Source organism: Scardinius erythrophthalmus, assembly GCF_964197995.2.
Source record: "Scardinius erythrophthalmus genome assembly, chromosome: 18".
Lineage (NCBI taxonomy): Eukaryota > Metazoa > Chordata > Actinopteri > Cypriniformes > Leuciscidae > Scardinius > Scardinius erythrophthalmus.
The window spans coordinates 18,362,370-18,386,192 of NC_138238.1; the positions used below are offsets into that span (position 1 = coordinate 18,362,370).

The following is a 23,823-nucleotide window of genomic DNA, read 5'->3' on the forward strand; positions in this document are numbered from 1 at the left end:
TCTTACGGGCTTGGAACGACATGAGGGTGAGTCATTAATGACAGAATTTTCATTTTTGGGTGAACTAACACTTTAAGTGTAGCACTTTTCACAGTATAAATTGTTTACACGAAATCAAGCATTTGAGAATGCTGTATAGTAGTAATACCCTACACAAGTATACTGCATGTATGCGGAAAATTTGGACATGCTTATAAAACCAACTTCATATAAAGAGCTGTGTGATAATACAGTTTACATTTTGCAATGATATAAAGTCACACTATTCTGTACTGTATATTGCTAGACCTAGAAAAGGGTCCATTCACATTTTAGTAATGGTTTTTAATGGTTTTCACTTAAAAAAAATGCTGAATGGCTATGGCTTTAACCATTTCAAACGATTTAATATTAAAATATTCCATCAGAAAAGGATTAAGTTCGTATTTATTAGTATGCATTTTGTGGAATGTCAATGTTGCGGAATGTTATTAAATATTATTGGTTGATTTTTCTCTCCGTTTGCTTAACAGCTCAAAGAACCGAGACCCTGCTTCAACTCCTCCAGCTCAGAGAAACGGCACTGGAGGATCAGGACAGCTGAGTGTGGGGACGCCTGTGGCTGGATCTTCAGGACCCAGTCCTCACATGGCTCGCAGAGGTCAGTGGACTTTAGGCTCTGAAATACTTACAGCACAGTACTTTTTCAGTCTTCCCTTGGAGTTAAAAAGACATTTGAAATGCCTGATCAGTGATATATTGTTTGTGAACATCCCAGCACCACCCGCGTTTAGCTGAATCTGTAAATATGCGCTGGACGCTTTCCTCTCAATAACAAAATAAAAATGTTACAAAAATGAGAGTGGTGAGAAGATCAGTTTTAGAAGTCATCCAATCATAGTGACATGGATATGTTTGCACCATCTCTGCGATTCGGCACTCCAGTCAAGTCACGTCACGTTTATTTATATAGCACTTTACACAATAGATTGCTTTAAAGATAGCAGCCTAAAGCCGGGCTCAAACTCAAAGTTTTGAAATCTTATATTATTGTGAAATCTGGTTGCATAAAGAGAATCTTCACAGATTGTCTTTTTTCAAATCTCAAACCTGCACATGCTACAAGATTATCATGCTAGATTTTGCACCTCACGGGGAAGCGGATGTAAACAAAATGGATACTGTGTCGCGGCAACTTGCTGTAGACATTATAAGACCAGCCGTTCCTCCATCTCTGTCGTCCACCGGACCTGTAGGGCTGCTTGTTTCACGGTTGACATTTCAAAAGTTCCGTCACTTCCGTCTCCTTGTAGACTTGTCTCTCATTGGCTATTGTGGAAGTAATCATCCCGATGCAAAATCCTAAATATCAAACATGTTTTATATTGTTGCGAGCAGATCGAGAGGTTTAAGATTTGATCTGTAAATGCCTCACATTACCAGATAATCTGGGCCGAACATCAGAACCGACCGATCCCCTGGATGCAATTTATTTATTTATTTATTTATGTCAGGAGGGGTAAATCGACCTGAAACTCCTGTAGTCTGAGCCTGACTTAACAGTATTAAACAAAAAAAACAGTGTCAGTGTCACATTCAATTAGAATTACAATTTTAACTTGACTATAATTTGAACTTAACTTAACTATGAAGCAGCTCTGCAGCGTCTGACCTTTACAGACCAAAAAGAAGAAGATTTCCACATCAAAGAAGGTAGAGCCCCTGTAAAGTTTGCTATGGCTAGCTGTCTCGTACTTCAAAACAAACTTCGAGATGACGTCAAACCAATTCGTTCTTCGAATTCACTTGAAGTATATCAGGGACTTTACATGAAAGCAGCTCAGAACCCCAGAAAGAGCTCATTTTAAGTTCTCTTTTTATTTGTAGGTACAAAGAAGCCGGCCCCGGCTCCTCCTAAGCCAGCCAACCCTCCACCAGGCCAACCAACCAATCAGTCAGTACAGCAAACCTCTTCAGGCACCCCTCAGTCCCTCAGCCCCTCCCCTAGACCACTTTCTAGTTACTCTCCCACCAATCTGAGCCCCCCACAAACACAAGCTCAAACAAACGCGAACCCTCGTCGCTATTCGAACATCCAGGCTCCCATTCAGGCACCCAACCATCCACCCCCTCAGCCTCCCACACAGGCCACACCCCCTCCCCAACCCACCGCTCCTGGTGACCCCGGAGAAGACCCCTCCCCTCCAAGCACTCCCACTCCTCCAAGCACCCCTCCGCCCACGGCATTGTTTCACGACAGTCCCAGTCCCACGGCTCCCCCGGTGTTCCAGTCAGGATCGCTTCCTCGCCCGAGGCCTGTGCCTAAACCACGCAACAGACCTACTGTTCCCCCTCCGCCCCAACCTCCAGCCACAGGAAGCGACAGCAATGGAATTTGCAGCGCTGCCTTCAAAACAATGGGTGAAGCTCTTTTATTTCCGTCACACTAGCTTCTGTTTAACAGCATGTTTGTTTGCATTTCTGTGAGGTTTCAGAGCACATGAAGGCTGTGTCTGAATGCTGAAAGTTAGGATATGGATAAACCCAGTCTGAATCCAATGTTTGATCAACATTCTGTCTGCTAAGATGCCTTTATAAGCCTTTATTAACGTAGTTGCTAAATCAAAAAAGAGCTGACAATTCTCACTTCTCCTACCAGCAAGATATCTCATTCTTTTTTTGTTGATGAAGTGGATTCAATTGCAATACCACTGCTTTTACATAAAGATAGCTCGTTTTTTAGACATGATTTCACATCAGAAAGCCTATACAGAGATTACACTGTATGAATGAATGTGTCGTGCTCTTAAGTTTAACAGCAGTTTAAAATAAAAACAATATAAGAGTTAACAGACTAACATTTTAGAATTGCACCACCTGGCTGTGAAAACATTTGGTCGCTTCATTGTTGTGAGAGCGTTTTGGTGTGTATCAGTAGTGACTGAAGATTTACCCTTTTCTGCTTAAAGTCCCCTTGTAGTCAGTAATTTTATCCCTTAACTCATCTTTGATCACCAAAATTACATATTTAAATGTTTGTTCCTTGAAAAAAAAAGTCTTCAAGTTCATGTAACTCTACACCCTTGCTTTAATTAGTATACGCAGTTCTAAGAATTTGCTAATTAGCCCCGCCTCCACTCACTCACACCAGCTCAAAGATCCACTCATTGATGATCACACATTGAGGTAATTGGTTACAAGGTAGTTTGTGACGTCAGAAACACCAGTGATTTCAAACCGTGTTTTTGAGACTGTCTTTGGTTCACTGCAGTTTTAACGAGAAAATACTCAGCAATGGTGTTGACTTATGAATTTGTACATGGTTTGTCTTAAAGCATGTTAAAAACATGACATAAAACAACATTAAAAGCTTGATTTTCACCACAGGGGGTGTACTTTAATACTAAAAAACAAAAACAAAAAAAAAACACCATGTCAAGTAATAAATGTAGCCAATTGATAGGTTTCTAAAGAATAGTGTCCAAAACTGCATTAATACACTGCTTGCTATGGCTTAATTAACAATTTGTTCATGTAAATATTAATGAATTCAGCTATTTATGCTTTAGTGAGATGTGTTACAGAATATTTAAGTGGGGATTCAAACTTGCAACCATTTTGCAAAAATCACTGTTTCTTAAATGAAGACAGCCATGAATATTAGTTTTGTCATTTTAATGTTCTGTAAAATAATAATAATAATTGTTATTAATGAATTAGTAATACAATTTTATTTTACAGGACAATAGTATTATTGCTATATTAATATATTTCTTCACTGGTTTGTTTAACTTGTATAATTTAATAATAAATTATTATTATTATTACTTCTACTACTGCTATTATTATTATTGTATAGTCTTGTTTTAAAACAACATTGTTAATATGGCCATGTGGTCTGAAATAGTTTTAAAAAATATAAATATATATAGAGTCTAGGGTGAATTACAGTGGGGGAAATAAGTATTGAACACGTCATCATTTTTCTCAGTAAATATATTTCCAAAGGTGCTATTGACATGAAATTTTCACCAGATGTTGGTAACAACCCAAGTAAGTCATACATACAAAGCATGGAAAGCCAAGACAACTGCTGAAAACTTACAGTAATTAAAAAGCAATCCAGTCCCCTGTCCGTGGAATTAATAACAGCTGGTTCAGTCCCAAATGATGGCCTACAAAAAGGTCTCATTGCCAAGGTGTCACACAAGACACATCTCATGATGGGTAAAAGCAAAGAGCTGTCTCAAGACCTTCGCAACCTAATTGTTGCAAAACATAATGATGGCATTGGTTATAGGCGCCATTCTAAGCTTCTGAATGTTCCAGTGAGCACTGTTGGGGCCATAATACGGAAGTGGAAAGACAATAATTTCACCATAAATTTGCCTCGACCAGTGCTCCTCACAAGATTTCTGATAGAGGAGTGAAAAGAATAATCAGAAGAGTTGTCCAAATTTCATGTCAATAGCACCTTTGGAAATATATTTACTGAGAAAAATGATGACGTGTTCAATACTTATTTCCCCCGCTGTAAATCCTCATGATAAAATCGACTTCCTGGGGTTGTGCAAAAAAGCTTACATAAATCAGTTATTAAATCTCACTTCTGTGTAGCGGTTATTGGAAGCTTAAAAATAATGGGTATCATGTTGGTTGTAAAATATTGGTTGATCTCTTCCTGTCTGCATGGCATCATAGCAAGTCAAACAGCATTTCCATTCATTAGTTCAGTTTATCTCAAACAAGCTGAAGGATTTTTATTACTAACAATCCATAAATCTGTATGGTCTAACGTCCTAATCCTGTGTCTTGCAGATTCGGGGATGACATTTAAAGCACTTGGTCGAGCTCTTATTCCTGACATCGCCGTTGAGAAGCCTGTTACCCATCTGAAGGACTCAGACCTTGACACAGAGAGCACCGTCCTGTAAAGACGGCCTTGACCCTGACACCCTTTCCCTTAACCAAAGGTTTGCTAAAGGGCTGCTCTTCTCACATTACCAAAGTGTTTATCATCTTGGCTGTACTTCTCAAATATCCTACACTTAAGACAATCAACAATCCCAGTGGCACCAGGGATGCAAACGCCCCAAGATGTAGCATGTTTATTTAAAGCTGCTGATGACAGCAACAAAAAAAAGGCCTGAATTGCATGAGGAACTAGGTCTGTACAGTGATGGGCGATTTTGGTGAACAAGAAACTAAATTGATTGTTATGAGGTACTTTGAGGTGAGTCTTAAGTGGCCTTAGCTAAACAAAGCAAATACTCTAAATAAAAGGTGAAGACACTAAATCAAATGCAAAAACTCTTGCTTTTTGTATAGCTTGTGACTGCAGGTCTCCAGTCAGCCAATACAGTACATTCCTTCTTTTCATTTGCAAGCCTTAATATTCCAGTTTGGATACTACTTACATGCAATACATTGGTTTAAGTATACAAATGCGTAATGATTCATTTTCTGCCTTTCACAGCTGATGTTTTCATAATTTTGGGGCATTAATATGACTGGACCTAAATATATGTGGTAGAGCGCCACTCAGCTATGTGTAAAACAAAGTAATCCTGACTGGTGCGTATGTGAAAGAGGCTATATGTTATTGGACGTTTGATTGCTAAAATTAGAGTTAAAGTGTTCCGCTGTCAGTTTATGTGATGGAAAAGGTCAAAACATGTGCTTTAGTGATATCCTGGTATGGAAACCTTATGTTATGGCTTTGTTTGTATGTTTACCAGGCCTTGACAAGGATAGCTTTGTATTTCCCTCCTTTTATCCCATATATGGTACCAAAGTGGGGGAAAATGTGCCACTTGGATGTTATTCTTACTGTATAATAGCTAAGAGCAGACATTATTGCTTACATTGTTTCCTCCTCGTCTCATATTCTATAAAGTCTCCATTACAAGTATTAAAATAATTCAAAATTGTTTTTACTGATATTGCAACTTAACCATTTTGACAAGATCACAAGAACGAACCCCAGTGGCGATTATCATCGGCCTGTCAATCATGTGATGATGTTTGGTGAATTGATTCATCACGTCCACGTGATTCTGATCGATTCTCAAGTGAGAGAAAAATGTAGGCGATCATGCTCACTGTTAGCTTTTCTTTGTACATTTTCCTTGCCTTTACCATGCTGCCTTACCCAAGTACACTTACAAGAGTTATTTTACCAAGGTTTGGAAAGTAAACTGACTTCACACTTATGAGACTAAATGTTGATGGTGCGTTTGAAGTTCAGAGGCTTCATGTCAGAAGACTTTATAAAAAAAGCTAAATAAATGCCTTGTATTACTGCTTCAAAGTGAAATAAAAAAAAAGTGAAACAAGAACTGGTCTTTAGTTGTTGACTTCTCAGATGTAACATTTACATTCAGTTGAATTAAATGTTATATGCTCATTAATTGAATTACCTATTCAAGTCTTTTTGTACGTTGTCAGAGTTGAAGCTGTCATTGTGGGACATCTGAACAATGTCAGTCCGTCTTCTCTACTCATATAATTACATTCTACTCATGTACTGTACGTTCTTTTTACATGCCTACTTACAAAATAAATAATTATTTTATGTGACGAAAGAAACCATAGTGATGAGAAGCAAGTACTGAGCACAGCTTTAGGCGATCAACTTCCTATCTACTAGAGGACACTGGTCAGTTATGCAGTGTTGTGGATTTTCCTATAAAAATACATTTAACTGCAGAACAAACACAATAGCCAATCATCATCAAGACATTTCTAAAACATGTGCATGCATTAATATTGGATCTAAATAAACCCAAACAATTGTGCTGTACACTGTAAAAAAAAATATTAATGGTTTAACTTAAAAGGGTTAGTTCACCCAAAAATGAAAATTCTGTCAGCAATTTCTCACCCTCATGTTGTTCCAACCCCGTAAGACTTTTGTTCATCTTCGGAACACAAATGAAGATATTTTTTGATGAAATGGTGAGTGTGAGTTGGGCTGGGCGATAAAACGATAACGATAATTATCGCGATATAATTTTTCTCGATAAAACGATATCAAGAGTTCGATAAATGTTCGATAATGTTTATGCGCCGAAACTCATTTAAACCGCGCGCCACACGGACCGTTTATCCGCTCGGCTCAAAGTCCAAACGGCAGCGCAGCGCGAGCTCACTATGGTGGTTCACTAGACTAGAGCAGATGCGTTTACGTTACTCTGATCGGTCTCGGTCACGAGATCCAGTGAGAAGCGCTTGAATTCAGCGAAGAACACAAATGTCTCAGTGATTTAAACCAGTTTAATAAAGGCAGATGAAACAGCGCTGACAAACAGGAGAAACACTGTGCGTAACGATATAGTCAGAAGGATTTTCCGTCTACAAATTCCCATCATTTACCATGGATTTACTGTAGCGTTACCCTAGTAATACCGGTAGGCTATAATTAAATATAATTAGGTAATTATAAGTAATATACATATTGAATTGTATTATATTATTAATGTAGACAATGTATTAACCCTCTGGTGTTCTTCGGACCAAATGGTCCCAAAATGTTTAAATAAAAAAATGTATAAAATCATAGCTTCATCGGAATGGTCCGAAATTTACTTTGTTTGTACTTGGTATATGAACACCCAAAAAAATTGGCGACAGGATTTGAATAGTCTAAGTGGTTGTAAAAAAAATAGTCACACTCAAGGTCTTCGGGACCAAATGGTCCGCCATAGGAAATGAATGGGAAATTGGCAAAAATGTGAAAATACAGAGTTTTTTTGTGCGTACAATCTACAAATCAGCCACGATCCAGAAAAAAAGCACACAACAGTGAAGGGGTGAATCTAAAAAACATCAAAAGTGCAAAATAGACACATCCACACACACACACACACACACACACACACACACACACACACACACACACACACACACACACACACACACACACACACACACACACACTTTTATACACATACACACTAATAAATTCAGATTACATAAATCTATTTTGAATTTTTAAAAATCACAGCTTCTTCGGAATGTTACGAAACTATGTGACTTTTATGGTATTAGGTATGTGAACACACAAAAAATATTGAGGTCATGATCCAAGCATGCTAAGTGGTCGTCACACTTCTGCTCTTTGGTCAAAAATGACCCCCATAGGAAATGAATGGGAAATTGTAAAAAATATGAAAACACATAATATGTATAAAACAAACAAACAAAAAATACAAAAATAGTCTTTGTGAATCTGTTATTATATTTTAAAATCAACAACCTGAAAAAAAAAATGGCAAATGTATGCAAAAATCACTAGAATTCGCAAGCCTTTCTACAGAAAGCTGTAAATCCATCTAGTGGTAAAAATGGTCTATTGCGTGATAAAAATGCTCAGTGTATCCACCAGATGGCACCCATCTCATTTAAAAAATTGATTTCATGAGGCCTAGGCTTGACTCTAAAATGAAATACAGCTTTAAAAAAAAAAAAAAAAAAAAATCATATATATAAAAAAATTCTATTATATTCAATGGGAAAAAATGGGTCATAATTATTGCATAAATATTAATTATAAATCATAAAATTATCTCAAAACACCAAAAAAAGAAAAGAAAAAATATTATAAAAAAAAAAAGTAAAAAAAAAAAAAAAGATGATTTTTTTTTATAAATATTATTCCCACCCTCCCGGACCATTTGGTCCCGAAGGTCTTGAGTGTGACTCTGAAATGAAGGACACCAGAGGGTTAAAGGACTAATGGAATATAATTACAGTATTTAATAATGTATTTAGTCTACTGTTTTTCACACAAATACCATAGAAACCAAAAAGTTACATTTTGCCATGATAGAGGTGCTACAGGCTATGCCTGGTTTCATCTGTGGTTGTCATCTAAATGCATGATACTGGATGACCAATGGTTAAGTTTAATAAAACTCAAACAGTCAGAATATTACATTTTACCAAATAAAAATTAGCAAATTAATTGTCCAATAAAGATATTTATTTTGTTAAGGAAAAATGACAAATGTTTGAATGTTCCACCTCAGATTTGTGAAATGTTCACCTGTTTTGGCAAGAGTTTCTGTCATGATATGTTCTGACAATAAAAAGTAGTTTAAAACCACAATTAACGCTCTGGTTTCTACAACTTTTACTTAGGAGCAAAAATCTGCCTTTAAACTTGAAAGAAATAAAGATTGTGATAATTATCGATATCGACTGATATATAAAAAAAATTATCGTGATATTTTTTTTTTGGCCATATCGCCCAGCCCTAGTGTGAGCATGGTGTCCAACATGAGGGCGAGTAAATACTGACAGAATTTTCATTTTTGGGTGAACTATCCCTTTAAAGTAAGTTACCTGGTTGCCTTAAAATGTAGTTCATCGAAATAAAATGTTTTAGTTAATACAGTGGAGATTTGTTTTATCAACAGAAACTCAAAATATTGTTATCTGAAGAACCACATTAATTGAGTTGATTTGACTCAATTAATGAAAGAAAAAAAAGTATTTTACAGTGTATAGACCTTGTGTTGTTTGTTACGTTTGGCTTTTCTCCTCATTCAGATGTTTCTGCACCTTAGATTAGTGTAAAGGACCCGATATAAACAAGATCTCATTCCAACATTATAAAATGTATCTATTTATGAAGAAAGAATGTAGCCTCATAGGATGTTGCCTCATATATATATACATATCTAAGATCTTTGGTATTTGAAGCACTTATAGTGTTGCCTGGTAACAAGGAGGTTATGATGATGTTCATATCGGATGTGGAAAGTGCCTCGAAAAAAAAAAAGATTTATGTTATTTTGAAAGTATAAATGCATTTTAAAAAAATCTCTTTACAATTTGGCACGTGTAGATACGGTTGAAGTTACACGTTTTAATTCAAATGCAAAACTGTGGTTAATTGTAACAATAAAGCAACTGTTAAAAAGAAACAATACAATTTTAAGAATTTCCCATTATTTATTTATCCGGTCAATCAACAGTACAACCAAACATATGTTTATTCTTTATTGCCTTATTTTCATATGTGGAAAAATAAAGAGCGTCTACCCTGAAGAATAATGCCAATAACAGGAAATTACTGAGATAAATATCAGCATAGTATTTTTCAAAGTAATATTAATTCCTTTGAGTACAACATTTTGAGGGGAAAGAAATCAAAGCGTGACTCAGAGATTCCACAGCTCCATTAAAACAGTTACAGTAAAAAAATAAATAAATCATAATAATTACACAGAGATTAATGTTCGCAAAAGCGTATTTATTCAGGCAAAACAAATTAGACATCTCAATAAAACGCAGCAATATGTGGCCTGTTGATACTGAAGCCGATATAGAACTGCTCAGGAAAACACTAGGCTAGTCACGCCAACAGTTTACAACTAATTAATTTGATAAAACAAGTTCAATATAACAAATTGATACAGAAACAATCAAAACGTTAATACATTACATAAATAGAAATACTTTGCTACATGCAAATGCAAATTGTGTTTTCTCCTCATCTATGGTCTTTGATTTAGAGAAAGAAGTCTGACAAAGAAAAATACACATGACACAAAGACAGGCAATAAGGAAGATCATGCATTTGTTCAGAACAGAAGGCGTCAGGAAGAAATGCATTATGTTACCTTAAACAATAATACCTAAAAAAGTCAGACAAGCTACATTCTCATGTTAAAACAGCAGATGGTTTGTGTACCCTTCTGCCATTTAATAATGTGATGCTTTATCGTCGTCTTTTCATGTTGAAAAACGATTTCGTGATGTAAAACTTGCCACAGATTCTCATGCGAGATGGAACCACCGATGTACAACTAGTCTTGCAATACAGATTTGGAAGCTAGTTTTAGAGAAGGGTGTGCACTCTTGTTCGGCTGTGGTATCAGCGAATCACAATGGAGTTCAACAATAAAACACTAATACTGTGAAGGATTTAAATCTCATTTGAAACTTCTTTTGTGTGTTAAAATACATTTGGCTTGAGGATGAGTAAACATTCATTCACCTCGGTACCAAAAATATACCATCAAAAATACCATCAACTGAAGTGTTTATGTTCCCGTTACATTCTAAGCAGCAAATCCCAAAAACAAAATGAATAATAATTAAGCTATATTAATATACTTTCTCAATCAACAGGCTGAAAGTTCTGTATAAAATATATATATTCTTTATTCTAAAGATATTTTTAATTCATCCAAGACATTTTAAAGTAAGGTTTGTCCTTTCACGCTATCAAGTTCTCTGTGTTTATTGGCACATTCTGGGTTAGAGACAGCAGATGCTGTTGCTTTCACCAGGCCAACGGTGAGGCTATTCTGGGGCTTCTGGGGTTTTCAGTTCCTTGTGTCTCGCTCAGTGCTCTCTATTGAAGAGAGAAACAGCAAACCCCCACTTTTATTGTTAATTGCACAAAACAAAACCGGGAACGAGCAAAAACATAAGGCACATGATGAACAAAGCAAAAATAGGCTATTACATATACAGTCATGTGAAAAAGAAAGTACACCCTTTTGAATTCTTTGGTTTTTGGTCATCAGGACATACTAAAAATCATCTGGGGTCTCATTTATAAATCTGTGCGTAGGAACCTTACTAAAAGTGTACGTGCGCCCGAAAGCCAAAAAAGGCGTACGCAAAAAATATATTGAGACTTATAAAACCGTTCGTACGCCAGAACCTGCGCAAAATTCACTTTATAAATCCCAGTCAGCGGAAGATTGTGCGCACATGCGTCTCCTCCCTGAAATAACCATATATGGAGCTTACAACGGCTAGTTTTACTATGCAGATCCTCATCTGCATATCATTTGCATATGATTATTCATCCACGTGATAACGTTTAACGGTACAAGACACATTACATTAATAAAAATCAAGTAGTTGCCTATCCTTGCCTTGTTTTTGAATACATAAATCAAATAGTGTAAAATACATTTCAGAGAAAGTTTTTCTCAATCTTTCCCACTGGCCGAATTGTATTTTTAATTGAAGCAGATAGGCCTTGCATTATTTGCACGAAACTATTTTCTCAGACAGTCTGGTATTATCATGATAAGCAATTATCTCTGTGGTTAAAACATTAAAACACAGCATGCCAGAGGAAAAGTGTTCAAAAACACCACATCCACAACAAATATTTCTATTGGTTGAATTTGAATATAAAAAATGTTGTAACTTCTCAGTAATGATTTCATGTTTAAGTGTTTAACTCCATTAATCTGAATGGCATATTTAATCTAAATATTTATATCAGAAGTAAAACATAGTTTAAATCATTATTTTATTTATTTAAACTGTTATTTGCGTCAGTTTCACTAAACGGCCCAACGCGCTCGCTGGCGCGGACATTAAGAAGGGATGGATATTTGCTTCAGTGACAGGCTTGGTGAGTGAAATTATATTTGTATTATCTTTCTGTATATGTTTAATTTTCTTTAGATTTTCTGTCTAAAAGTGACCAAAAAGACACTTAACTCCAGCTCACCATCGGTGTCGCCAAACTGCTCCATCTCCAAAACGTTCGTACGCATGGGTCAGAGTTTGCGTGCAGGTGCGCAAATTTTCCCGTCAAGTTTGTTTTTATAAATCACAACTTATGCGTCGGAAGTGGCGTACGCCTCTTTCAGGGCCTGTTTTGTGCGTACGCAACTGTTATAAATGAGGCCCCTGGTGTTTAGCAGGTCTTAAAATTAGGTAAATATAACCTCAGATGAATAACAACATGACATTTACACCGTGTCATTATTTATTTAACAAAAATAAAGCCCAAATGGAGAAGCCATGTGTGAAAAACTAAGTGCACCCTATGATATGATGTAAAACCACCTTTAGCAGCAAAACTTGAAGTAATCGTTTTCTATATGATGTTATCAGTCTCTTACATTGTTGTGGAGGAATTTTGCCCCACTCTTCTTTACACGTTGCTTCAGTTCATTGAGGTTTGTGGGCATCTGTTTATGCACAGCTCTCTTAAGGTCCCACCACAGCATTTCAATCAGGTTGAGGTCTGGACTTTGACTGGGCCAGTGAAACACCTTGATTCTTCTCTTTTTCAGCCATTCTGTTGAAGATTTGCTGTTGTGCTTGGGATCATTGTCCTGTTGCACGGCCCAATTTCAGCCAAGTTTTAGCTGTCCGACAGATGGCCTCACATTTAACTCTAGAATGCATTGGTATACAGAGGAGCTCATGGTCAACTCAAAGACTGCAAGCTGTCCCAGTCTTGTGGCTGCAAAACAAGCCCAAAATCATCACCCCTCCACCATTCTGATGGACAGTTGGTATGAGGTGTTTGTGCTGATATGCTGTGTTTGGTTTTCGCCAAACATCTCCACTTTGGTCTCGTCAGTCCAAAGGACATTGGGTATCATTCACCAAGTATGCGTACACACGAATTTGTGAGTGAAATCGATGTATGAACATTTTCACAAACAAATCATGATTCATCTATAACTTTCCTTCTAAAATGTATTCTTAATCACGAAAAAATGAAGGAACAACTGAAACCATTCATAAATTAGGCTATATTTCATCATATATAGGCCTATCAGCTCTGCATAAAGATGCAGATATGCATATGTACAGCTGGCTAATCGTCTTTAATTTTTGTATAAAAGGTGTTTATTGCTGTTGAACTTTTTCTGAGGATGACACTTTTGGCATTGCTCTGGGATCTTGCTGTGCGTGCTCTCGGGTGAAAACACGTCTTTAGAGAGCGTCATGTTTGCTGAGAGTGATGAAAGAAAAGGGTGAAATGGACATGGCTTGGTGTGTTTTATGTAAATCACTTACCTCGGGCATGCAGAATACTCCAAATTCATCATCATTTAGAACGAGGTTCTAACGTGTTGTGAATTAGGCGGAAAGTTCTCATGAGAAGTCCAAATGTGTGTATAAATACGAATAGAGAACACAATTATTAGTGAATGAATGAGACCCATTGTTCCAGAAATCTTGTGGTTTGTTTAGATGCAACTTTGCAAACCGAAGCTGTGCTGCCATGTTCTTTTTAGAGAGAAGAGGCTTTCTCCTGGCAACCCTTCCAAACAAGCCATACTTGTTCAGTCTTTTTCTAATTTTAATGTCATTAACATTTAACATGCTAACTGAGGCCTGTAGAGTCCGAGGTGTATCTCTTGGGTTTTTTGCAGTACACGGTCTGGCCTTAAGGTGAATTTGCTGGGATGTCCACTCTTGGGAAGATTGGCAACTGTCTTGAATGTTTTCCACTTGTGAATAATCTTCCTCACTGTAGAATGATGGACTTCAGATTGTGGCCTTGTAACCCTTTTTAGATTGATGGGCAGCAACAATTTCTTCTCTAAGATCATTGCTGATGTCTTTCCGGCTTAACACACTCCTGAATGCTCTGTACCAGCAAACTGACAAAACTTCTTTTATAGAGTTAATCAAAGGCATTAGATTAGCAGCGCCTGACTGCTACTTACCCTCTTAATTCCTATGGAAGCAGTAAGGGTGCACTTAGTTTGTCACACATAGCTTCTCCATTTTGGCATTTTGTTAAATAAACCATGACACGGTGTAAATATCACGTGTTGTTGTTCATCTGAGGTTTATATTTACCTAATTTTAAAACCTGCCAAGGACTAGATAATTTTATATTATGTCCTGATACTTAAAACCATATAATTCAAAAGGGTGTCCTTTCTTTTTCACATGACTGCATATACTGTAAGGTTCCATTGGTTAAAATTAGTTAACTACATTAGTTAACATGAACTAACAATGAAATGAAAAATACTTCTAAAGCATTTATTAATCTTAATTACTGTTAATTATAACATTTACCAATACATTTTAAAATCAAAGTTGTATCTGGTAATGTTATTTAATGGCCCTAAGCTAACATGAACCAACAAACAATTACCTATCGTTAACAAAGATGAATAAATACTGTAACAAATATATTGCACATTGTTAGATAATGTGGTAACCCTTTACGTAAAGCCTTTACGTACTGCATAATGCGTTATAAAGGTATTCATAATGTATGTTATAATGCGTTACATGTTTTAATAAATAATAGTAACCAAAGTTAAAATGCATTATAATTGCAGATTCCTTGTTACATCAAAAATGTCTTTCTAAAGGCATAACATATTATAATGTATCATAACTGTGGTTACAATTATTTGAGACCAAACAATGCATTACAATGTATAATTAATGCATTAAAAATGGTTTTATAATGCATTATATATAAAGGCTTTGAGTAAAGTGTTACGGATAATGTTAGTTAATGCATTAACCCAGGTGTTCCCAACCACATTTCTGATGTCTCTCTTATTTGACACCCATCTGAGGTCTTGGAGCCTTTACTAACAAGCTGGGGTGCGTTTCCCGAAAGCATCGTTGGCCAACTATGGTCGCAAGTTCATCGCAATGCCCATTGAACTCTATTGGTAACGACGGAACTTGCGACCATAGTTGGCCAACGATGCTTTCGGGAAACGCACCCCTGATGAGTTGAATCTGGTGTGTTTGATTAGTGAGAGATCCAAGTGTACATTTACATGACAATGATGTACTAAAAACAGTTGAAAACAGTGTTGTGTGAACGGCCTCTCAAATGTGCAGTGTTGGGAACCACTGCATTAACCAATGTTAATCTTATTGTAAAGTGTTACTGAAATATAAAAAAAACTCACCTCAAATTTGGAGATAAACTCAGCAAAGATGCCAAAGAAGGTTTCTGTGGTTGTGGCCTTACTGTCTTCTCCAAAGTAGGAGGCCACTTTATGAAACTCATCCATTGCTCTTTGCTGCAAGGAGTCTAGGGATTGCACAGCTGGATGACAGTTTTCCAGGAAGCTCTAATATCAGAGTCAAGGGCTGATACATTGCAACTCATAGATACATTTTCACAGGATAACATATTATGTGCTGACTCAATCTATAAGAGTAAACTTATTCATAAAAATGCTGTTGATTGGTGGATACACTCATAACCGCTGCAAAGCGATCCTCTGAAGTAGCTGGGATTTTTACACAGGAAGTTCTTATGTCCTGGATGGTGGAGTGAAGGTCACTGAGATCAGCAGTAACGGTCCTCTGATTTACTGCATTTCAGAAAACAAGTGTGAACATCAATCATTCATCAGTACATTTAGGCCTAATTGACGCTATAGCAAATATTATTTTTGCATTTCCATTTGATCCAACACCAAAAGAGAAAATTACACTACCATTCAAAATGTGGGGTAGGTAAGGTTTTTTTGTGTGTGTGTGTGTGTGTAAAGAAATGAATACTTTTCTTCTATCCTGAAAAGATGTACCATGGTTTCCACAGAAATATTAAGCAGCACAACTGTTTTCAAAATGTAAAGCAACTTGATGTATTTTGGCCATGTAGACATGGTCAAGACAATCTGCTAAAGTTCAAATTGAGCATCATAATTGGAAAGAAAGGTAATTTAAGTGGCTACTTCCAGCAGGATAACGCACCATGTCACAGAGCCCAAATAATCTCAAACTGGTTTCTTGAAAGTCAATAATAATAATAATAATTCATTACATTTATATAGCGCTTTTCTCGGCACTCAAAGCGCACTACATATAGAACTGGGGAATCTCCTCAACCACCACCAATGTGCACCATCCACCTGGATGATGCGACGGCAGCCATATTGCACCAGAACGCCCACCACACCGGCTTATTGGTGGAGAGGAGACAGTGATGAAGCTGAATTAGTATATATATATATATAATACAGTGCAGTCGCCCTGTCCCATGTGCAGAAAAACACCCCCAAAGCATGATGCTACCACCCCCATGCTTCACAGTAGGGATGGTGTTCTTGGGATGGTACTCACATTCTTCTTCCTCCAAAGACGTTTAGTGGAATTATGACCAAAAAGTACTATTTTGGTCTCATCTGACCACATGACTTTCTCCCATGACTCCTCTGGATCATCCAAATGGTCATTGGCAAACTTAAGACATGCCTTGACATGTGCTGGTTTAAGCAGGGGAACCTTCCGTGCCATGCATGATTTCAAACCATGACGTCTTAGTGTATTACCAACAGTAACCTTGGAAACGGTGGTCCCAGCTCTTTTCAGGTCATTGACCAGCTCCTCCCGTGAAGTTCTGGGCTGATTTCTCACCTTTCTTAGGATCATTGAGACCCCACGAGGTGAGATCTTGCATGGAGCCCCAGTCCGAGGGAAATTGACAGTCATGTTTAGCTTCTTCCATTTTCTAATGATTGCTCCAACAGTGGACCTTTTTTCACCAAGCTGCTTGGCAATTTCCCCGTAGCCCTTTCCAGCATTGTGGAGGTGTACAATTTTGTCTCTAGTGTCTTTGGACAGCTCTTTGGTCTTGGCCATGTTAGTAGTTGGATTCTTACTGATTGTATGGGGTGGACAGGTGTCTTTATGCAGCTAATGACCTCAAACAGGTGCATCTAATTTAGGATAATAAATGGAGTGGAGGTGGACATTTTAAAGGCAGACTAACAGTTCTTTGAGGGTCAGAATTCTAGCTGATAGACAGGTGTTCAAATACTTATTTGCAGGTGTATTATACAAATAAATAGTTAAAAAATCATATATTGTGATTTCTGAATTTTTTTTTTTTTTAGATTGTCTCTCACAGTGGACATGCACCTACGATGACAATTTCAGACCCCTCCATGATTTCCAAGTGGCAGAACTTGCAAAATAGCAGGGTGCTCAAATACTTATTTTCCTCACTGTATATATGTATATATATATATATATATATATATACAGTGCAATGCATAAGTGAATACACCCATGCTAAAGTTGACTAAAAAGAGGAATAAAAAATCATGTTTTGGAAATTGAACTTAATGCCTTAATTTAAAAAATTAGGAAAAATCCAACCTTTAAGGACACCAATTTTCTTTGTGAATGAATAATGTATCGTAATAAAATAATAAAAAAAAAAACTTAAAAATAAAAATCTGCCTGCCTCTATGGGAATTTAACATAGGGGTGTACTCACTTATGCACCATGTATTTTAAGGAAGAACATTTATTTATTTACGATACATTATTCATTCACAAAGAAAATTGGTGTCCTTAAAGGTTGGATTTTTCCTAATTTTTTAAATTAAGGCATTAAGTTCAATTTCCAAAATATGATTTTTTATTCCTCTTTTTAGTCAACTTTAGCATGGGTGTATTCACTTATGCATTGCACTGTATATATATATATATATATATATATATATATATATATATATATATATATATATATATATATATATATATATGGGGATTATTAGGAGGCCATGATGGACAGAGGCCAATGGGCAAATTTGGCCAGGATGCCGGGGTTAAACCCCTACTCTTTCGAAGATTGGAATGTTTTGTGACCACAGCGAGTCAGGCCCTCGGTCTCATCCGAAGGACGGTGCTGTTTGACAGTACCATCACTATAAGGGGGCGTTAGAACCCACACAGACCACAGGGTGAGCACCCCCTGCTGGCCTCACTAACACCTCTTCCAGCAACAACCTGGTTTTCTCAGGAGGTCTCCCATCCAGGTACTAACCAGGCTCAACCCTGCTTAGCTTCAGTGGGTGACCAATCTTGGGCTACAGGGTAAGACTTTGAAAAAGGGCATAATAGGTCCCCTTTGAAAATTTGAACAACCCCAAAGTTTTGAACAGCAGTGTATATACAAAAATCTAATAGGAAATTGTACTGACAGCTTACCTTTGGCAGCTAGTCACTGTTATGAGGTCCCTGGAGAAGCCGAGGAGTTCTGGGAAGTGTTGGCATAGTGACTTGGCAAGAATATGGAGGAAGGTCGACTTTCCATCAACTGTTTTAGTTGTGTTTAGCTGGGGGGTATTTAAATTCATAATTAGGAGAAATGTAAAAAAAAAAAAAAAAATTATATATATAATATGAACAATCTTTAATAAAACAAACATACCTCAGTAAGAAAATTAATTTTGAATCCTGTTGTTTTATTCGTCTTGGGCTGACCGTTATTGAGATAATTTCCCATTGCTAAAACAAACTAAAAACAGTGCATATTGTAAGATTAATATTTATAATTAAGATAGCAAATGTTTAAGAATGAATGGCTCAGAAACACCAACTCCTTTGCATAAGATCCAGGATTTATTTAACACTTATAATTCATTATTGGTGGCATATCTGCTGAAATAAGTGTTTTACCTCCAGGATCTTGGCCAACCTCTTGCTGTTTTTGAGCTCTAATGAGGCTTTGTATATGCATTCGTATGCGGCTCTCATTTCTTCTGTTTTCTCCTGCACAGTGGTCTTAAAAAGTAAACTCCTAAGTCTGGTTTTATACTCAGGAACTAGTAGCATCTGTAGAAAAAGCCCATAAGAATCAATTATTATTTACATTAATTACAGAACTCAGGAAAAACAGCCTTGGTCTCAGGTAAAAGCACCTGTAGGACGAACTGGTCGGGCTCACTGAGCTTGGCGGGGTCCTTATCGTAATGCAGAAACTGTTTGACCTCCTCGTCGTCGGGAGCGTAGAGCAGCAGTTGTTTAATGTGTGCGGGTTCCAGGCGCTCGGTGCTCATGGTCATGAGGATTTCCCGCAGTTCTTTCGGGGACAGCTTCAGATGCGCTATGAGGATAGCTGAACAGGGCAGCCAGATTTATAGGGGTTAGTTCACCCAAAAATTCAAATTATCCCATAATTTATTCACCCTCAAGCCATCCTAGGTTTATATGACTTTCTGGTTTCAGCCAAACAAAATCGGAGTTATATTAAAAAAATATCCTGGCTTCTCCAAGCTTTATAATGTGAGTGAGTAGAGCTTGAGTTTTTGAAGATCCAAAAAGCGCATCCATCCATCCATAATAAAAGTAATCCATACGGCTCCAGGAGGTTAATGCAGACCTTCTAAAGTGAAGTGATGTGTTTTTTGTAAGAAAAATATCCATATTGATAACTTTATAAACTATAATCACTGGCTTCTGGTAACGGCTGTATGCGAGTCTATTTCTGGCGGAAGAGTGACCTATGACCCAGTGAAAGCCAGTGAATAAACCAAGTTATAAATATGGTATACATTTTTCTTACAAAAACGCATTGCTTAGCTTCAGAAGGCCTTTATTAACACCCTGGAGTCATATGAATTACTCTTATGATAGATGGATGCACTTTTTTGGGCTCCAAAATCTAAGGTAGACACTCCCATTATAAAGCTAGGATGAGCAAAGATATGTTTTAATATAACGCCGGCTGAAAGAAGAAAGTCATATACAGTACAACTAGCTTGAGGGTGAGTAAATTATGGGATAATTTTCATTTTTGGGTGAACTATCCCTTTAATAAGACATGGATTCTTTACCTTCACAATGGGAAAATTCTCCACACAGTTGCTACAGCAGCAAATACCTACAGCACCTCTTTAACCCACTCCTACACATTACGTCACACGAAACAACAAACCTGACTCAACCCAGAGCTCAATCTAGATGATTGCACTCCAACACAACCCTACTTATACTCACAAGCGTTGTAGGCCTTCTTATGGGAGAGAATCTCAACCACGTCTTTCTTTTTAAAGTTCTCGGGCAGGAAAGTGGGCTCTGGAAGAGAGACTGACACATTTAATAACAATGTAAGGATGTGCTCTCCTTGCACCAGTAGTGGAAACAATATATGGAGGGCTATGAGAATGAAAAGAGGTTGTGAGATGCCAATAACTGGATGGGAATGATGGGATCTGAGAGACATAGCTCTCCATGAGAGATGAGCTGAAAAGTACAAAAATAGACAAGGTAATTGAGTTCATTTTTAGCAGCAAAATGAAAAGCTACAAAAAGGATGTACATGTGGATGAAGACAGCAATATACAGACTGATGAGATGTTACATATTAATTGTTTATAAAAAAGTCTTTGTCCCATTTTATCATTTTATGTGTCTGAAATTTATTTTGGTAGTACTGTACATATAATTTTTTTATATATTATATTATATTATTAAATCATCATACATAATGTATATCTACCATTCAAAACCATGTAAAAGTTTGGGTTTTGGGCTTTTTTTTAAATAAATACTTTTATTCAGCAAGGATGCTATAAATTGATCAAAAGTGACAGTAAAGACATTTAAAATGTTACAAAATATTTCTATTTCTAAAAAAATTATGTTCTTTTGAACTTTCTAATCATCAAAGAATCCAAAATGTATCACTGTTTCCACAATGTTTTCAACATTGATAATAATATGTTGGTAATATACTGAAAATATCATTTATAATAATAAATGTTTCTTGAAGTTTGTGATGCCTGAGTTGACTTTGACATCACAGGAATAAATTACATTTTAAAATATATTAAAATAGAAAACTGTTTTTTTTTTATTGAGCATAAAAAACATTTAAAAATCTTACCGACCCCAAACTTTTGTAATAAACTGTATTATTAGAATAAAATACATAATAAATTAATACATTCATAAATTAACGTTACATGAAATAATTATATATTCTTAAATTATTTTTTTATGAATTATAAAATTATTTTATTCCTTGAAATCATTTTCATAAAAAATTCTTTCACAGTGTCCTGTAACACTCAAATAACTGCATTTAAGTAATTACATATTTTTATTTTATTTATTTTTTGTTCATGAAGACAACTTTTTAAACATTCAAAGATTTTGGTTGACGATCTGATGACATTCAGTGTAAAAACACAGAGAAACAGTCAGGGGCAAACACTTTTTCATAGCACTGCATGACAGGATGATGATATGTACATGCAATATCACATTGAGCCGGATATAATAAAAAGAAAAGAAAAGAAACCTTACTGGAATTCCTCTGTGTGCCGAAGTACAGATCCAAATCCAGGTACTTGACCATGTCACTGAGTTTATGATAGTCAGGATCATCTCCAAGCTAACAAACAGACATATCCAAACAGTAATGCATCATCACATGACTTCCACTTTCACTTAAACATTCAATTCTGATGTGCTCTGTGGTTGTTATGCATCGCTACCAACCTGTCCCCAGATAGTTCCTTCAGAGTTCTCCACCTGCTCCCAGCGCAGTCTTTTCACGCTCATGTGGTTGTTGTCAGAGGCTTTCGGACTGGATTTGGGCAAAGGTGGTGGATCACAAGGTGGGGGTAGAGGAGGTGGCGGTGGTGGGGGTACCTTGCTTGAGAGTGTGCTTTCAAAGCTTTGCTGGGAAGGTTGGGAATGGAGGCTCTTTTGTTTGGTCAGGCTCGGGGAGCTTCTGGGAGCAGAGGTCTGCTGGCTCTGGTAGATGGACTGGGTGTGATGTCGTAGGTGAGTGTGATGTGCGCTTGGATGTGGGGGTTGAGGGGAGGTGTGCGGGGATGATTGTAGGATGGGATGAGCCTTTGGTTGGTGCAGCTGGAGAACAGACTGAGCGCTGGGCTGGGGAGAGGAGCGTCGGACAAGGGTGCGCTGAGCCCTGAGCTCCTCACTGGTGGGCAGCACTTTGTGTAACAAGGGGCGGTTAGTGAGGAAGGGGCGAGGTGGTGGTGGGGGCGGGACTATTATCGGGTGGTGCTGGAAGGCGGGAGGAGGTTGGGGCAAGTGCTCCGGGGTGAGGGGGAGGGGCGAGGGCGGGTCGGTGAACTGGAGAGGTGGTGGCGGGGGAGGAGGACTCTGGGGTGGAGGGGGGATGTGGTCAGAGCCTGAGGAATAGGTGACTGAGGTGGAATCATCGCTGCAGCTGTTATCTTCACTGCTGGCACTGCTTAACTCATGAGGCATGTTCACTTCCTGTTCATCCTGGAAACTCATCTGACAGTGTCACAAAGACAATTAGGGCTTAAAAAACAACATGGTACATAAATGTATATAATGCTCTTCCAAAAACAATTTAAAATAAAATCTGAAATGTGACTCTACATAAGACAAGAAAAAAAAAAAAAAAATAAAAATAAAAAATAAAAAAAAATAAAAGCGATTAGAGGCCTTGCTTAAGGGCACTTCAGTCATTTCCTGCCAGTATTGAAAATCGAACCCGCAAACTTCGGGTTACCAGTCTGACTCCCTAACCATTAGGCCATGACTGCCAATGATAATGAAATTAAATAAAATAGGTGACCCTACATAGGACAAGAGATTTAAATAATAAAATAAAAATAAATTATTAAAAATATAAAAAAGGAAATGTGACTAGCTATACCTACATAGGACAAGATGTTTAAAAAATAAAATAAAAATAAATACATAAAATAAAATGCGCATTTTGTGTATAATAATTTACATATATTTTTGTGACATTAAGTTAGCTGATAAATAGTAAACTCTTTCTGTGTCTGACACTAACCTCCTCATAGTCATTCTCTCCTCCCTTAAAGTCATCCACGATATTAACCCGGTGGCCCAACTGCTCGCTCAGAGCATCCAGGAACTTGTCGGTGTCTCGACTGCGAGGTGGGCGTGAGAAGGTGAAGAGCTTCCTACGCTGGGGTAGAGGGCTAGGTTCATCAGAAGGCAGGGGGGAGGCAGGGGGGCTATCCAAACTAACATAAGGATTAGACTCCACACTGTCTGGAGAAGCGACAGTCTGCTGGTAAGGATCATACTGAGAGCCAGGAAAGGGTTCAGTCCATGAAAGAGAGAGGCCTGACTTACGGCTCCCTGCAAAATGAACAAAATCATGAGGAACATTTATAGTACACAGGAATACTATGAGAGATATTGCTAAATTTTCTAAAAAGATTCCAATTTACATAAAACTAAGAACTAAAACATGCATACATTAAAGCTGCAGTCCGTAGTTTTTCCTATTTGTCGCCATCTCTGTTTGAAATCTGCAATTGCAGTTATTCGCGGAATTATAAACTTTACGTGGGTTGT

The 23,823-nt window shown here is 37.2% G+C and overlaps 2 protein-coding genes across 4 annotated transcripts in view; one reads left to right on the plus strand and one right to left on the minus strand.

The window, feature by feature from the left end:
• Positions 1–23,823, plus strand: part of arhgap17a (Rho GTPase activating protein 17a) — a 56,634-nt gene that overhangs the window by 27,700 nt on the left and 5,111 nt on the right. For 2 of the 3 annotated variants that reach the window (XM_081392775.1, XM_081392774.1), the window contains 3 exons: positions 513–640; positions 1,867–2,400; positions 4,798–6,973. In XM_081392775.1, coding sequence (XP_081248901.1) covers positions 513–640; positions 1,867–2,400; positions 4,798–4,913 — 778 coding nt within the window. In that variant the 3' untranslated portion in view covers positions 4,914–6,973. Of the gene's footprint in view, positions 1–512; positions 641–1,866; positions 2,401–4,797; positions 6,974–23,823 lie in introns of those variants that run through there. The other variant, XM_081392773.1, reaches the window with a different exon arrangement.
• The window catches only part of grid2ipb (glutamate receptor, ionotropic, delta 2 (Grid2) interacting protein, b), a gene marked incomplete at its 5' end in the record, with an annotated part of 36,683 nt that continues 22,974 nt past the window's right edge, over positions 10,115–23,823 (minus strand). Inside the window, 12 exon segments of the mRNA XM_081392772.1 lie at positions 10,115–11,344; positions 15,651–15,815; positions 15,943–16,061; positions 18,691–18,704; positions 18,706–18,818; positions 18,914–19,000; positions 19,162–19,317; positions 19,404–19,600; positions 20,482–20,559; positions 21,793–21,880; positions 21,988–22,758; positions 23,291–23,604. Of these exon segments, the coding sequence (XP_081248898.1) occupies positions 11,273–11,344; positions 15,651–15,815; positions 15,943–16,061; positions 18,691–18,704; positions 18,706–18,818; positions 18,914–19,000; positions 19,162–19,317; positions 19,404–19,600; positions 20,482–20,559; positions 21,793–21,880; positions 21,988–22,758; positions 23,291–23,604 (2,174 nt within the window). The 3' untranslated portion in view covers positions 10,115–11,272.